This window comes from Hypomesus transpacificus, chromosome 10, assembly GCF_021917145.1.
Source record: "Hypomesus transpacificus isolate Combined female chromosome 10, fHypTra1, whole genome shotgun sequence".
NCBI lineage: Eukaryota > Metazoa > Chordata > Actinopteri > Osmeriformes > Osmeridae > Hypomesus > Hypomesus transpacificus.
This window is the reverse complement of record NC_061069.1, coordinates 5,497,828-5,515,116: the sequence shown is the minus strand read 5'-3', so window position 1 is coordinate 5,515,116 and position 17,289 is coordinate 5,497,828. Positions and strand designations below refer to the sequence as shown.

The 17,289-nt window shown below is 45.9% G+C and overlaps 1 protein-coding gene across 10 annotated transcripts in view; it reads right to left on the bottom strand.

Moving 5' to 3' along the window:
* The window catches only part of LOC124472619 (supervillin-like), a 38,028-nt gene that overhangs the window by 3,917 nt on the left and 16,822 nt on the right, over positions 1-17,289 (bottom strand). For 6 of the 10 annotated variants that reach the window (XM_047027573.1, XM_047027565.1, XM_047027567.1 and 3 more), the window contains 22 exons: positions 17,041-17,177; positions 16,689-16,784; positions 15,338-15,665; positions 14,863-14,928; positions 13,460-14,198; positions 11,864-12,419; positions 10,870-11,002; positions 9,754-9,804; positions 8,720-8,797; positions 8,113-8,260; positions 7,894-7,989; positions 7,586-7,666; positions 7,045-7,222; positions 6,598-6,770; positions 6,187-6,342; positions 4,812-4,948; positions 4,120-4,267; positions 3,810-3,955; positions 3,294-3,469; positions 2,687-2,834; positions 2,298-2,580; positions 1,922-2,073 (listed from right to left, as the gene is read on the bottom strand). In XM_047027573.1, coding sequence (XP_046883529.1) covers positions 1,922-2,073; positions 2,298-2,580; positions 2,687-2,834; positions 3,294-3,469; positions 3,810-3,955; positions 4,120-4,267; positions 4,812-4,948; positions 6,187-6,342; positions 6,598-6,770; positions 7,045-7,222; positions 7,586-7,666; positions 7,894-7,989; positions 8,113-8,260; positions 8,720-8,797; positions 9,754-9,804; positions 10,870-11,002; positions 11,864-12,419; positions 13,460-14,198; positions 14,863-14,928; positions 15,338-15,665; positions 16,689-16,784; positions 17,041-17,177 — 4,206 coding nt within the window. The remainder of the gene's footprint in view (positions 1-1,921; positions 2,074-2,297; positions 2,581-2,686; positions 2,835-3,293; positions 3,470-3,809; positions 3,956-4,119; positions 4,268-4,811; positions 4,949-6,186; positions 6,343-6,597; positions 6,771-7,044; positions 7,223-7,585; positions 7,667-7,893; positions 7,990-8,112; positions 8,261-8,719; positions 8,798-9,753; positions 9,805-10,869; positions 11,003-11,863; positions 12,420-13,459; positions 14,199-14,862; positions 14,929-15,337; positions 15,666-16,688; positions 16,785-17,040; positions 17,178-17,289) is intronic. The other 4 variants (XM_047027568.1, XM_047027566.1, XM_047027570.1 and 1 more) reach the window with 4 other exon arrangements.

Here is a 17,289-nt window from a genome sequence, read left to right as displayed (position 1 = left end):
CTAGGAATGGTCTGTATTCATCAGGCACAGTATACAAACTATAACTGAGTGTATACTTGTTAGCATTGATCAATTAGTATACAGTGCCCTCCAAAAGTATTGGAACAGTGAGGCCAATTCCTTTATTTTTGCTGTAGACTGAAAACATTTGGGCTTGACATCAAACGATGAATGTGAAACCAGAGATCAACGTTTCAGCTTTTATTTCCAGGTATTTACATCAGGATCTGATGCACAAATTAGAAAATATCACCTTTTTGTTCGAACCCACCCATTTGTCACGTGAGCAAAAGTATTGGAACATATGACTGACAGGTGTGTTTTGTTGCCCAGGTGTGTCCTATTACATACATTATTCAATCAATAAATACCACTGAATGTCTACACTCAGGTTCAGATTGGGTAAGATAGGTTTTGTCTATGCAGACTGTATTCAGAGGTGAAAACAACATGAAAACCGGAGCGCTGTCTTTGGGTGAAAAACAAGCAATTGTGAGTCTTAGAGAAGATGGAAAATCAATCAGAGCCATTGCAGAAACATTGGCCATAGCCAGTATAACCATTTGGAATGTCCTGAAGAAGAAGAAAACTACTGGTGTACTAAGTAACAGACGTCGAACAGGTAGACCAAGGAAAACATCAGCAGTTGATGACAGAAACATTGTGAGAGCTGTAAAGAAAGACCCTAAAACAACTGTTAGTGAGATCAGCAACAACCTCCAGATGGCAGGAGTGAAGGTATCACTATCTACTGTTCGCAGAAGACTTCATGAACAAAAGTACAAGGGCTACACCAGAAGCTGCAAACCACTCATTAGCAAGAAGAATAGGAAGGCCAGGCTGGAATTTGCCAAAAAGTACAGAGATGAACCTCAAAAATTCTGGGACAAAGTTTTATGGACTGATGAGACAAAGATTAACTTTTACCAAAGTGATGGAAAGGCTAAAGTTTGGAGAAAGAAAGGAACTGCTCATGATCCCAAACACACAAGCTCATCTGTGAAACACGGTGGAGGTAATGTCATGGCTTGGGCTTGCATGGCTTCTTCTAGGACGGGCTCATTAATCTTCATTGAGGATGTAACACATGATGGCAGCAGCAAAATGAACTCGGAAGTCTACAGAAACATTTTGTCTGCCAATTTAAGGAAAGATGCAACCAAACTGATTGGCAGAGCCTTCATCATGCAGCAAGATAACGACCCAAAACACACTGCCAAAACAACAAAGGAGTTCATCAGGGGCAAGAAATGGAAGGTATTAGACTGGCCAAGTCAATCTCCAGACTTAAACCCTATAGAGCATGCATTTTACCTGCTTAAGAGGAGACTGAAGGGAGGAACCCCACAAAACCAACAACAACTGAAAGAGGCTGCAGTGAAAGCCTGGGAAAGCATCAAAAAGGAAGAATGCAAAAGTTTGGTGACGTCAATGGGTCACAGACTTGCTGCAGTTATTGAAAGCAAAGGATTTGCAACTAAATATTAAGTCTTATTCACTTAAATATGTTTTAAGTATATCTGTTCCAATACTTTTGCTCACATGACAAATGGGTGGATTCAAACAAAATGTGATATTTTCTTAGTTGTGCATCAGATCCTGATGTAAATACCTGGAAATAAAAGCTGAAACGTTGATCTCTGGTCTCACGTTCATTATTTGATGTCAAGCCCAAATGTTTTCAGTCTACAGCAAAAATAAAGGAATTCGCCTCACTGTTCCAATACTTTTGGAGGGCACTGTAACTGTGTTTATAGTTTATAGCTGTGGTAAAATTATTTTAGAACAGAATATAGATTTGTGTCCAGTTTTTACTGCTTCAAAAAAATGGAATTGTTTCATTAATGAGATGAGAAATGAAGGAGCTGTAGCGATAAAACTGAATCATTTGACAGCAGGACCTGTAGCTGTGTATGTATACCTGTGAGCCTCTTTCCTCATCCAGCTCCACGGTCATCAGCGCAGACGTTCCTTTCTCGCTGACCGTGGAGTTCCTGCCTTGCCAGAAGAAGTAGGAGCACTTCTCTTTACCGGGACCTGCGGTTCTCGCCTCAGGGTTCTGCCTCCTTCCAACTGTGTCAGACACACATGCCCGCGCACATATTCAAGAAACTGCCGTTGTTTTCGATCCAGATGTTTATTTATAGCGCTCGAGTGGACGTGGAGAAAATGGGACGTAGACCAGGGTAAGAAACTGCTTCCACGGCAGCCAACTGCACCATGGAAGTTGTGCTGCATTTATTTACGTTTGTGGACTGTATGTGGTGAAGGCATGTGCTGAGCGGATCCATACTGACCTGCGGCGCTCACCATGTACTTCCACTTGACCACGTAGGCGTCGCCCTCGTGGAACTGGCCGATGCTCTGGCGTGGCAGGCGGCTGTAGTCAAACTCCAGGATGTGCCACACGTCCACGGAGACCGTGCTGACCTCCAGCGTTCTGAGGCTGTCCTCGCCGCCCTCCACCTGCCCGTGGCCCCGCCCCACGTTGACGCCATCCAGCACGGTGCTGACGGCCGTCTGCAGCACGGGTAGCATGAGGGTGGCGTCGTACGGCCGGCACTCACGCCCGCCAGGCTCCTGAGGGAGGGAGGAGGGGGATCATCACGCATGGAAACATACTGAGGAGTTCGCAGTAAGAGACAAAGGATGTCAACTATGCGTTTGTAGAGAGAGGAAGACATACTTTCTGTTCACTGACTTGTTCGTTGCCATTCTTTGGTGTTGGCTTCTGAGTGTCTGTCCAGTCTAGAAACTTCTCTTTGAACAGGGTTGTCTCATTGTGCTCAGTTAGCCTGCCGAATATTGCCCAGTCAGGACGGCCCTGACCCTTCCTAAACACAAAAACACACATTCATACAAAGTTTGGGCATTGAAAGAACAAAACAAACATTGAAAGAACAAAATTTAATGAATCTGAAAGGAAAAAGTCCTTCAATAAACACTGCATACTGTAGGCGTTATTGAAATGTACTGTTAAGATGATCCTCCCATATTTTCAAATGAGAGTGCAAAGTGAGCTTGTGCATGGGCCTACTTAAAATACGTTTATTCCACATAAAATATTGTGGCATATAGTGTGTTTGGCTAGACTATTTCATATGGTATGCAATAGCCTTGGTACTGTATACTGTACATTGATACTGTACATTGTGTGTCTGCATTTGTGTGTTTGTGTGCTAGCTTGTAGCCCATATGTATGTGTGTCTGTGTGCTAGCTTGTAGCCCATATGTATGTGTGTCTGTGTGCTAGCTTGTAGCCCATATGTATGTGTGTCTGTGTGCTAGCTTGCCTAGGAATGAGTGTATTGCACCCTCCCGGGTCCAGGGGGTTGATGTCGCAGCAGGTGTAGTCGAAGGTTCCGTTCCACAGGTGCTTGGCCAGCTGGAAGGCCACCTTCCTCTGTGCCAGCGTCACCTCCTTGCCGTGCCACACGTACACCTCGCTGCCAAAGTCAAACACCAGCACCTGCAGGGCGGCACAACGTTTGTTCCTGTCCTGAGTTTCGGACCAACTGAGCCAGCTCAAGCGTCAGTTGCAGACCAATGATACATTCACCAGAAGCGTTTTCAAATCATACATAGCGGTCTTCCATGTGAATATTGAACATTCGGACATCTCCATGAGTACCTAACTGTAGGTAAGTACTGAAAAAAGAATGGCGCTTTTATCCAATATTATATTCATGTTCAATTCAGGTAGCTAGAAATTGTCCAACTTGTTTTTACATATGCATGTACATATTCAGAAACGAATGAGATAGTAAGTCTAACTGTATGGGGTAACCCCATTCATGAAAACAACCGACCTCTTTTGGCTCCAGCAGAGTGCAGCGAGGGACCTTCCCCCACTCGTCGTCGTCGGGGACGAGCTTGTCATCCAGCAGGCGGAAGATACAGTTGGTCTCCACAATGGCGCTCTCAAACTGTTCATCCTCCTCTGGAGGGCCCGCCGCTGTAGGGGTACGCACACAAACAAGCACACGCACATGTGAACACAGACACGTGACACGTGCACAGACACTGCATGCAAACATAAACACACAGTAAGTATGCAAAGACTTACGGTCTAAAGCACACTTAATGACAACTTTGGATATAAATTCCCAAGTCTCTTACACTGGTAGGTGGCCTGTCCCCCTAGAATCTTCCAGAACTCCTGGGCAGCAGGACCCTGGGGGTTGACCCCCTCCTCGATGGTCTGGATCTGGCTTGCTCTGCAGCCCAGGTCCCTCTTAGTCTGGATAAATGCTGCCAGCTCTGAGGCCTGGGACACACAAACACACACACACATAAATCTGGTGTTGAATCTTGTCTTGAGTCTTGTTAAAGTACCAGTATTTATGAGTTATATATTTTTTATATAAATGCGTATTGTGTGAAATTGAAGATAACCTATTTTTCTATGTCAAGACAAGCTACTCTCCAAAGAGGACTGCAGGCAAGTGTGTGTTTGCGTCATGAAGAGATACCACTCTCTATCTATGACAACAAACAAAGCAGTTTGTGAGCATGTGGGTCTTGGTGTAAGTGCTATGTTTGCATACTAGTTCTTAGATGTTCATGTGTTTGTCTGTCTTAATGTTCTTTCGTTTTCAGTTCGTTTCAGAAGCTATCGTCACATAAATGACCCAAAGTCCTCACTTGGAAATCTTCTCCCCCCAAATGTTAATATCAACTCTTCCAGCTTGATCCCCTTGATCTCGTAAACCCAAATTCCAGCAAATATCGTCAATCGGGGAGATTAAAACACAGGGGACTTAATCCAGGAAGTACTGAATGAACATACTGTGCCAGCAGAGGTCACTCACTTTGGCTCTCTCGATGACGTTGGAGAACTCTCCCATCCAGACAAAGCAGTTCTGGGGAGTGACCAGGAGGAAACAGTCTCCGCTGTTCAGGGACGAGACTCTTGGCTCCACTAGTCTGGTCTGGACGTGTCGGCGACCTGGTGGAAGCAGTTTTTGATTAGACATGGGCTCAATTCGTTCACAAGAGAACAGCAAATAAGGTCACACCAGTGAGGTTTGGCAATAAGTTCAGCAATAGAATACCTGTTGATGTGATGGCTCAGAGAACTGCAGCTTTCAACTCACATGTACTCTAACGCTAAATGCAGTCCTGAAAAAATACTAGCGTTTCACAATGGAGGGATGATTAAATGAACTAAATGTGAAATGTTGCTGTTTTTTTTACTATAATGTTGATCCTTATGATCCTATGTCAGTGGAAATGTGCGTGTGTTCCTGTTTGCATCTAGAATGTAAATCGCTATGTTGAAGTGTACTGTACGTGTGTGTGTATATACTGCATGTGTAGATGTGTGTGTATATACTGCATGTGTATTCCCGGTTCTCTGAGTGCCTTGAAGGATAGAGATTGAGTTCTCAGGTTCACAGTGCCCCCCCCCCCCCCCCCCCCCCCCCCCCCCTACGCATGGCCAACATGATTATACATGTTAAATCACATTTTGCCAAGTAAACATGATTAAGCTCGGTAAACTGGACTTATTAACCACATTCCTCTTTTTCGGACTGGTAATCAACTTCCGTATCCATCTTTACCACGTGGCTGTCCTTAATCTTTCATGCTCTCTCGCAGAGATACTGAATGACAGTCGGAAAGAGACAAGACCTTCATTCAACACAAACACACACACACAAACCAGACTGCTACAGTATCAGATGGATAATCCATCTCTTCCTCAGCAAAGCCTAGTCAATGACTGACATTTGCAATTGAAATTATAAAGCAAATCTACCACAAAGATGCATGCCTTCTTTTAAAAACACAACCTGTTCTAATCTCACAAATGACTTGTGACGTAATACTTTCATACAACTCTGTTGGGACATCTGCTTGTTATTTAAACGTCCATCCTTCGCCTAGTCCCTGACTTATCAAAGCTATTTTCACGGGCTATATATAGTCCATTACAGTTTGATACGGTTTAATGTGGCATGGTATGAAACTGAAAAGTTTAGTGTGTCATTATAAAGCATGGTATTTTGTAAAATATATCATAATACATTGTGATAGGGTATAGTGTACTGGGACTGCAAATTCTCTTACACCCTGATACCTTTTTAATGCAGTATAGTCTAATAGTTTGGTACAGTGTGGTATGTTATAGTACAGGTTAGTATGTGTTAGGGTTATACATTGGAGCCATGCAGTGGGACTAACCTTTGACCTGCATCAGCATGAGGTTCTTGTAGGGCACAGCGCTGTTGTTGGACATCTGCTCTGAGATGTTGACACTACGCAGACTCACGTTGCTGAAGTTCTCCTGACTGGCCAGACCTGCGAGGGCCGCGTCTGAGAACTCGGACGTCTTACTCACTGAGACACAGGAGGGGCACACGGAACCAACATCAAGCAAGCAGTCATGACCTCGTCACCACGCAGCGCTAGTTCTACACTGTACACATCGGTTGGTAAACTGCATTGGCAAGTCACTTTGCCATGCTTGATACTTGTGTGCAAGCCTTTGTATGTATTATGTCCATGATGTAGTGTATGGTATGACAGTGTTAAGGTAGGGCTTGCAGGGCTAGGGAGGCATCTCCTGCATGTGGGACCAGGTGGTTGGCTCACTCTTCTCTGCCTTCATCCTCTTGCTCTCCAGCAGGCCCACGTTGAGCCTCTGCTCCGTGTACTCGTGGCGGATGTCCTGCCGGGCCGCCAGCATCTTCACAGGGTTCTTAGAGGACTGGACGTTCCTGGACGGACGCACTGCACGCCTGTGCTGCACCATGGCCGAGGTTAACCTGGGAGGGGGGAAGGGGGGGGGGGGTAAAGGGTGTAAAGATTGAAGAGGTTTGTCAATGAGCAAATGCTGTAAAGTGGAGAGTGAATGTTTGTAAAGAAGGAAAATATTTAGGGCATTATGTCATCTGGAGAAGGCATAAGTTAGCTGTCGTTCCATAACCAAATACTAATTTGGGAAATTGTTTATTCACAGCAAACGTATCTTCGGGGAGTTGGGTAATGGTTATTCCCCCCTAAGAGATCAAACAGGTTTACTGTAAGTCTTCTGCTTACTTGGGTGCCTGAGTGCCAAAGATGACATCAAAGTCCTGGTCCATGTCCATCCTGCTGGGCATACGGGGGAAGTCTGCCACGTGACGGTAGAACTTGGAGAAGATTTCATCGTCCAGCTTCATGACCTCTTTCACCGCCTTCTCTGTCACCGTCAGAGTTGTCTCCTGAAGACCTGCCACTGAAACAAGACAAGAATCTATGCAAGTGACCTATGCTCTTCTGTAAAGCTCTCTCTTGGAAGTCGCTTTGGATAAAAGCGTCTGCTAAATGCATAAATGTAAATGTAAGAATTGCAGCATTTATTTGATATAAAACGGTCACTGAGTCAGAAAGGGGCACTATTTCAGATATACTGTATGTAAAAGTATGTACAACAGTGTTTTTATTTGTTGTATTACAATATTCTTTTACCATCATTTATCAAATGAGGATAAGATGGAATAATATAATATAAGGTAAGGTAAGGTAATATCCATAGGAATGCAGGATTATGAAGTGTGAAGAATCGCCTATGACGTGGAAAAAACTTTTTAACACCAACCTTTGCTGTTCAGACGTCCTAAGAAGCTCTCCAACTTATCCAGCTTTTTATCAGACTCCATCTCTGGTTTGGCTTCAATTTCTAGTTAGAAAATCACAATCAATAACAACAACAAGACATTGTAAAAAGGCAGTTTTATTATCAGCCCTTTGTTACTCGCCAACAAACTGCACTGAACATAGCTGCTTAGACCATGGTTGCAATAATCAACGACTGGACAGTATCTGTAAGCATTAGATTTTTTCCCACAGATAACATACAGTACATGGGATTTGTTTCTGTTCACTGGAGTAACATGTGAATCTCACCATCCTGGGGTTTGTTGATGGCAGGTACACTGCTCCTGAGCTTGGTGGTGACAGGAGACAGGATAGGACTGATAACTGAGGAGGAGGCAGCCAGCCCTGAGGTCGCACACACACACACACACACACAAGGTCATGACACAAACTGTTTCTTCTGCCACTGTATGAAAAGCAGATCATGTGAGAGGACCATAACAGTCCCGGAATGATCCGGGTCTTGACCTTTCTTGACCATGCGCGCTGCCACAGTGTACTGATTGGAATCGTTGGCCACTCCTTTGCCTTTGGACATCCAGGCCTCCTCTCTGGTGGAGATCATCTGCTTCCTCTCCTCGATGGACATCTGGGCCTCAATCTCCCCTCCCATCCTCTGGGCATACACACCCACACACAAACACACAGAGGAAAAACACCCACAAAAAAGAAAGTTGTTTTTGCGAAAAATGTCATTTTGTTGTAAAAGGTGTCCATCCAATCTGTGGTATTGTATGTTGAACATGGGCACAGTACTGCACTGTCAGTAATGTTACTGTAACACAGCAGTAATTCCCAGACTGCTTTTTATACCAACACACCACACACACAGACACACCGAGGAAGAATACGTCGAGCAGAAACGGAGCACTGCATGTGGCCAACTCACATATTCTACTTGAGAACACCAACCGACAGAATCAGTTGCACACACATTGCAATTAGACAACTGTTCAAAACCAGGAAGAAACTGGACATCGCCAGTACAACCAGTGGGTGGGCACCAAGGGGGTTTGAGGGCATCAAACCAGATTATACAGAAAGCACATTCCCGCACGCAGGTTTACATCCTTACCTGACTATGAGGGTCAATATACTGACACTTATGACCAAGGGAGATAGGAGGAGCATAGGTGGAGGAGAAGACAGGCTCCTGAGAACAGAGTGACTGGATAAGTGGAAGGATGGGAGGTGGAGAGGAAGACGGGATGAGCATGCAAGTCGAGGACGAGAGGGGAATGAGGAAGGGGGGGCGGGGGGTCGCGGGAGGGGGGCAGCAATACAATCTCAAACCAGATCAACGCAGACGATGGACTGGGGCTGTTTGATGCAACCAATTGAGTTTTGTATCCAGCTTGATACAAATCCCATTTCGCATGGGCTGCAGTACATTACAACATCATATTTTGTTCCCTTATCTGACAGAAATGGTTCATTTTGAAGTTTAAGTACACAGCAAAATAAAAGCGACATTCTTCCAGTTCACAAGGGAAAACAGAGAAACAAAGTCTCCCATAGTTTATTCACACAAAATGCAAAGACATGCAGTCAAGCTTTTAGTTCTGTCTGATACTTGCACTAATGGTAAAGCAAGAGCTAATGGATGATGCTAATGCTAGTGTAAAGAGTACATGCACTGTGGTTGTGGACTACTCTCTAATTCAGGTCAATCCTGTATCCCAATGTTGGAATGTATACTTACAAATAAGAGCACTTCCTGTAGATATTGTGGCTTATGGCTTAGCTACCATTATCTTATGTTTTAGATTCCATAACATATTTATTACATCCTTATCATTTCAAAACCGCTAAAAGGACAGGTTTAGTACACAAAGGCAAGTAGTGGCAGAAAATGCATCCCATACAATTGTGTACATGTTGACTTCCTAACCAGCCAAAGGGTGAGAAAGCTCAGAAAACAAGCAAAGCACTGCCAAAGCATCCACCAGCCACCAAACATCAGTACAGTGCACCACCAGTACGAAGAAGTGACCAGTAGTCTGGTCGAGGCAGAAAGCCCCACACAAAGCTTATGGGACAACGTACAACATATCTCATTCAAAGCCATTAGGACGACTGTTGCTGTGGGAACATATCGTCAGGGCTTACCCACAGTTGGTCAGACACAGCAGTGTACTCGTGAATGACCACCGCTTCCTCCTATACAGGTCCAAACAGAGGGAAGAGGGGCACCACACCGTCAGTGGCCACTACCACCAAGACAAACTACATTTACAGAACGGTGTAGGCTACATGCACCATTTTATCATGTGACTGACATTACAGCTGCTCTATATGTAGGCTGATATGACCCAGATTTTTGTGTCAATCGAGTGCAAAGAAAGTATAGTATGGTGAAATGATAACATGATCAATTTGAAATAGACAAAAACAAATCTTCCCAAGAGTCTTTTCTGATTTTGTACTAAGAGCTGATGCAATGCTAAAATATTTCTTACAGAACAGACTGCTCTGACAAAAATTCCCTGGACATTGTACATCAAACAATACTGCTACGATTTTGTAAATTGAGCTCTCCATGAGCCATTATCTTTTGGGGTGAAACCTAATCTGCTGAGTGTACATTTTGCATTTATAACAGCCTAAAGTAGATTTCTCCAAAGACCCCAGACTGCTAATGCCTTTGGGAGACTGGCCCATATGCTGCAGCCTATGTTTGCATGGATCTGTGGGGGGGGGGACTGAAAGAGCACTCAGCAAGAGGGCTGAATACCAAACCCCAACAAGGCCAGAGATCACAAGATGACTTTCTGGACACTTTAGTCAGTGTGTTATTTCAGTTTTTATAGAATTAATGGAATAGATAGAATAGAATTTGTTAAAGAAAAGTTACAAAATATGTATCAAATGATACATTCTTATGTATTTTTATTATAATATGTGACTATCTATTAATCTTAAGTATATATAATATATATCTAGGTTGGTTTGGTCCATCATGATTTGTTAGAGACCCCTTGTCATACGTGCTGTTCTTGGTTGGGTAATTGGTGGTGATGTCACAAGTCATGTTCAGTTGAAGCATGCCACCCTACTGTTAGGCATTGGAGCTCAACAGCACTAATCAAGGGTTGAGGAAGAGGGGTTTGAAGTTGGACGGTGCTCAAAATACAGAGCAGCACAGTCCCTGTTTTTGGAACATTGCCAGCATGTCAAGGCATCCAGCTTGCAGTCCTTGAGGCGCACGGTGAGGGCGAGGCTCACCTTCTTCTTGTAGGACTGCTCCACTTCCCAGACCTGGGTGTGCTGCTCCGCCCCTGCCTCCTGGACCACCTCCTGCTTCTTATTGATCCTGTTCCTCCAGTCCTCCTCACCACTCTTCTTCAGCAAAGCCAGTCTGATCAACGGACACACACATTCTTAGTTCTAAACACAAGTCACATAACGTAGTACAAATTCTATGAGGGTAATAGTGCAGACTTTTAACGGACGAATAGAACAACGTGCAAGACCAAGTCAAGTATTATTAACTATTATTAACTATAATGAAAGTCGTATAAACAGTCAGGTACAACTGATCTGACTATTCTAATAGTACTGTACATCCTATCTGAGAGAAGGCACTTAGTGTACATGACCCGTTTTCACAGAACATACTAGTAAGACCAATAGTAAATATAGTTCCTTCAGCTTCTAGAGACACAGACGACTACATGTAAAGAGGCTGGATTCATGTAAATTCAAGCATGATGGGGAAAAAACATGTCTGGCATTAAAGCTAACAGCCGAAATGAGAGCAACATCCTTTAAACCTCCAAAATCTCTCAGGATTTCTGGAGACAGCTGCTCTCCCTTCCACCTCATCGTAGGGCTGAGGGAAAATGCACCATGTCCGAAAATAACTCCCCTTCACCTAAATAAAGGTAAGTGGGTGAAACAAGACCTATATTCCACAAGGACACGCGAAAGGAGTCTCAGTCACCAGGCCTTATACAACGCACACATGATTCCTCATAAGCCATGATAAAACATCAGTATAACCACTTACAGAAGAAGCCAATCAAACTCAACAAATCGACATGAAAACATCTCATGCAACTGTTATTTATGCCTTAGAAAGACTGTATTGTGAGATGAATTTGTTTCAGATGAAAATGCTGTTGAATTTTGGAAGGGTCTAAGACTGTCATCTCTTATCACATACCACACCTTACAGCTATTTTCGATAGTTCTAAGCATGCACCTTCTGCAGACTGACCTCTCTTTGATAGACATCTGTTTGGCCGACATGCTATCTGACAATTCGTCCCCAGAGTCAGTAGGCGACAGCAAATCAGTGTGGAATCTTGGTCTGGCAAAGTCTTCACTGTGCTCCAGGGGCAAGGACTGGGACTTAACCAGGGACTGGGGAAAGGACTGGGGCTTGGGCAGGGTCTGTGGGGGAGCTGGAGGGTGGTTTGAAGGTTTGGGCTGGCTTTGGGGGGCAGTATGGGAGTAAGGCTTGGGCAGAGGCTGGACGAAGGTTTGGGATTTTGGTTGAGTTTGAGGATAAGACTGGGTGAATGGTTGGGAATGGGGTTTTGGCTGGGTCTGGGACGGAGGCTGGGTCTGAGGCTGAGGCCTGGGCTGGGGTGGTGTGAGGGGCTGGGAGGGTTGTGGAGGAGGGAGAGGCTTGGGCAGGGTCTGAGGGGGCTGGCTGAACGACTGAGGCTGCTGCTGATGCTGCTGTTGCTGGGTGCTGGAGGCGTGTGACACACTTCTGGACGACACGGTCGCTGTCGTAGCCCTCAGTGTACCAGGATGATCTGGAGGATCTGAAGAGACATTGGCACACACACACAGACACACAGACACACGTAAACACACACACACACACATCCAAATACATTTCAAGTTCTATGTGTGCTGTAAATGAATGCCCATATTGCACTGAGAAACACACAGGCACACAGGCACACTCTTTATCCAGATGTTTCACACAACACAAGGCTTTAATGGCACATCCACGCTCCCACGGCGTACCGTGGGCTCTCTCCCTCTTCCTGCACCAGTAAATAAAAGCCCGGAGCTGCAGACAATCCTCCCATTGTGTCCTCCCTGCCCTCTACCTCGCCCGTTGGTCTACGGCCAATTGTTCTCCTGTCCCTCTCCTGGATGTTTCCTTCATCCCCCTTGTACCGAGTTCAAACACGCACAGGAGAACGATCCCCCCCCCCCCGACACACTGTTTTGTCGTTAACACTGTCACCCGGCAAATTGCCGGTCAAGCCCGTAATCTGCAGCTATACGATCACGGCGCATTGTGTTTGAATCCCATAGCTCCTCTTTGACATTTTTATCGACACACACCCCCTCCCACGTGCACACACGGTTGTAAAATGTTGATTTGTTGTTGCTTGCAGACGGTGTGTCAGGGAAAGGGCTCCCCCTCAGCAGACAAAGAGAGCCCAGGGGGTAAATGCATGGAAAAATATGCTAATTGGATTCAGCGGAAGCCGACTCTCTCTCTCTCACTCTGTCTTTCACTCTCTTTCTTTCTGTCAGTCTGTCTCCCTCTGTGATAAACCCAGACCGGGCATTAACCCTAATGTGCAGCACGTCAAAAGCGTGCCAAAACACATGCTTCATGAGACAATAAGATTTCCCTTTCAACACATCTTTACATCTCTCTCTCTCTCTCTCTCTCTCTCTCTCTCTCTCTCTGTCTGCATCTCTCCCACTATGTCTCCACTCCTTGCTTTACGGTCTTTCTCTTTCTCCCTCTCTTCTGTAATCTTTCCTATCTCTCTTTTTCTCTCTCTTTCTCTCTCTCTTTCACTCGCTCTCTATGTCACTCTCCATCCCTCTCATGTACCTGAGCCCAGCTCCCGGCTCCTGCTGCTCCTCTCCCGGTCTGCAGTGTCCTCTCCCGGTCTGGCTCTCAGGTAGCCCCCTCCTCCACGCTGAGCCCTCCTCTCCTGAATGCAATCTTTGTCTCGGTCTCCCTCCTCGTCTCTGTTGAGCTCTCTGCCGCTCCTCCAGTCCTCCTCGCCCCTCCCTTGTCTTCCAGAGGAGGAGGGGATTTCCGTCTCCCGCTGGCCACTGTCTGGGGCCCTCAGCTGGGCTTGGGGGAGAGGCTCGGGGGGGGGTGGGGGCTGGTGCAGCTGTCTGCTCTCCCTGTCCCTTTCGGGGGAGTGCAGCTTTGCCTTGCCGCTGCGGCTCTCCTCTCTGGCGCCTCCCCACAGCCTGTCTCCCTTCTCTAGCCCCTCCTCCTCCCGCTGCTCTGCCTGCAGCCTGGAGCGGGCGGGAGGGGCCTGATGCTGCTGCTCTGATAGGGGAGGGGGGGAGACCAGCTCCGGCTCAGGGGCAGAGGAGTCTCCGCCCTGGGTCATGGCGAAGTACCTCACCCCCTTCTCCTGGTTGGAGCTGGTTGCTGCTGGTTGCTGCACGGGATTGTAGGGAACCGTAGTGGATTTCTCCTGGTGGAGGTTACTGTGACTGGACACAGCTGCCCCAGTTACTGTGGAGACAGATGCCTGGGAGGTGACAGCCACTACGGAGCGGACCAATGATGCTGACAGAGGCTCCAGTTTGACCACGCCTCCATTCTGCACCTGCAGGGATTAAAAGGAGGGAAGGAAGGAAGGAAGGAAGGAGAAGATGGAGAGATAGCAATATGATAAAAGAGATGAGGTAAAGAGATAGAAGAACCAATGGAAGAAAGGATGGGGGAAAAAAGTGAAAATGGGTCAGCTGAGGAAACAAGATGCCAGGTGTCCAAGTTTAAGAAATCAAAGACATCCACAGCCTGTTTCAAACTACAAAAGTTTAGCTAATGCTTTACAGGTGTTTACATTACTACCACTCAGCATTCACCCTACTGCCTACAGTCTACAGTACACAAGTATTGCCATTGTCCATGAAGTGCCAGTGTTGTTTGCAAAAAACCTACTACAGCAAGCACTATGTCGAAACCATGGCAAGCTGATGAAACCTGATTACAATGAAGGTCAGCATTAACGAAGATATAATAAGAAGGTGCATTTCTGTAGAATAATTTGCAGAAATGACCGTTTTAATAGCCGAGGATCTTCAAATCAACAGTCCAATATCAGCATATCAACAGCATCCAGCCATGTAGAAGTGCTTCTAGAGAGCAGACATTACAAGCCTTAAACAAACCTTAAACAAGCCACAAGCGCATGAGTTAACCAATCAGAGCCTGTGCAGCAGCTAACGACCTATCAGTAGCTCTGCAGATGTTGCAGGTGCGCTTACTTGTTCTGTGTGACTAGGCTCTAAGGCCCCATTTGCCACAGGAGAGGCATCCACAGGACCAACATCCTGTGTGGACACCAACATTTACAACAACTCACAGGAAGGGGAATGGTTGAGGCCAATATGACTGTTTTTGAGTTTGATGCAGTTTTTGGGATGATAGATGACAACAAAAGGGGGATGCTGCAGTCTAAAAGTATAGACATGAATAAGAAACAAAGTCTGTAGAGTTGTGGGGCACATGCTGTGTTTACAAACTGGAGAAGGCAACTTCTTTGACCTCTTGATCAACTGAGACAGAAACTGGTTGTTGTGAATAAAATGGTGGTTCATTTGCAGCAAACTGAGGAAAAGGGACTAAAACTGAGAGTCTATTTTTTTGGAACGATGCAATAATAAAAAAAATATTGCACTGGTGTGTAGTCTGTGACCCGTGTGACCTTATGGGTTCATCATTAGGCGCGTGGCCGCCTACCTTTTCCACCTCTCCTTGCGTGATAGGCTGGGTCTGAAAGCGGGCGTTGGCCCTGCGTTGACGTGTGTCCCCTTTGACCCCTGACCCTGACCCCGCTCCGTCCCCGTCGCCCCCGTCGGCAGGCTTGGCCGAGGTCTGGGCCAGACGGTTGAACAGCGCCATCTTCTCTGTCAGGCTGAGGGTGGAGAGGTCAGGCTCGTCTGGGCCAGCCTGCTCTCCTCCTCCAGCCTCCACCTCTCCTCCAGGCGCAGGCTCCTGGCCTGCCTGCTGCTGGGGCACCCTCTCTGGCTCCTGCTGCTCTGGGGCAGACTGCGAGGACACCTGCAGTCTGGGAGGGGAATAGCACACAGGGGACAGATTAACGGTTGGGATGTGTGCCGTTTAAACGGTACACAGTTTGAGTAAAATCAGGGAACTGGGCTTTGCTAGGCTTGCTGGGCCATAAGCTTATGCTAAAGAATATACAGCTTCTATAACGTGCATGACGCAAAGCACAAAATGTATGTATTATTAACTTCTTTTTTTTTACAATGTCATGTACTATGAGTACAAATGTTGGGTCAGAATTCTGGATCACAGTTGAAGTTCAACTCAGTTCACCATTTTGGACAATTATGTCACTTATGCACATGCACTAAATTAGTTAAATTAGACTGTCTACTGTACAAGCACTGCAGTAGGCTGGTACCCCTGTACTTGTAATAATCTTTGTTCTAGTAATTTTAACATTGACTATTTAAGGTGAGATTTATACTAAAGGCAAATGACTGGCGTTTTCATTCCAAGAGACTGCATCCAAGTTAGAAGTGAATGTGTGTGTACAAGTGGTGCAGATAATAGTTTTCACATTCAGCTGCCTCCACTGTGCCATTAAGTTTCTCTTCTGTAAATGTATTAAGAGTACACATGACCAATCAGAGAGCTTAACTGGGTTGACCTTTGACCTGCCTATATGTTCAGCTGTAAGAAAGTGCAAAGCTTTTGAGTAAAGACTCATGACATGTCCGTAGAGGGTACAGTTCCTCACAGCTAATCCTGTAAAGCAAGCAGCAGCAGCAGCAGCAAAAACAAAAATAAATCATGGTAATGTCATTCGCACTACAGAGGGCACTGTGGAGACATGTCTCCATGCATCTACATACGGCATCAGACAGCCAGTAAACAACAAGTCGCAAGTACACTAAAGATTCTGTGCAATATCACAAGTCAATTCCAAATGAAAGACAAAATATGAAATAGAGTTCTCATAAAAGAATAGGGAGAGGTGGCATGCAAGCTGTAGTTACGTAAGCGCAAATATATATATTTCTACCAAATGCTAGCACATGCATGCATGTATCACAGTGTGTACCTGGAGCTAGTCATGGTAGTTCTGACTATCGTGGGACAGGGGACAAGGGCAGCTGTGGAGCTGACGGTCCCAGCTTGTGAGGACACAGCAGGGACACTTGAGTGTGCAGGGGACAGATGACATGTACCACACCACGGGAGTCACAGAGAGAGCAGAGTCAAAGAGAACAAGGGGTCAAAGGGCCCATGGGGTCAAGAGGTACGGTCAGACTTGAGAAGGGAGGCATTCGTGACATCACTTCTGCTCGACAATATTAGAGCAAATGATACTGAAAGGAATGCAGAATTTAAGCCCTGTCTTAAATCAAACAACCCTGGGTCGTAGTGCTATTGTCTGAGGGAAATGGACGTACGTGGTGGCAATGTCAACTTCCTCGCTGGTGATAGGTTGCGTGTGCGCGCGATCCAGGGCTCTCCTTAGACGCCTCTCCACGGCGGCGTTCCGTGAGCGAGGCTTGGGAACGCCTCCTTCCGTAGTCCTCTCCAGCTCCTGACAGAGAAAATCGCACCGTCAGTTAGAAGAAGGTAGACAGGTAAGATGGACGACGCTGAGATGTATTTCAATAAAAAGATCACTGACAGCATTTCAGTGCCAAAACAAG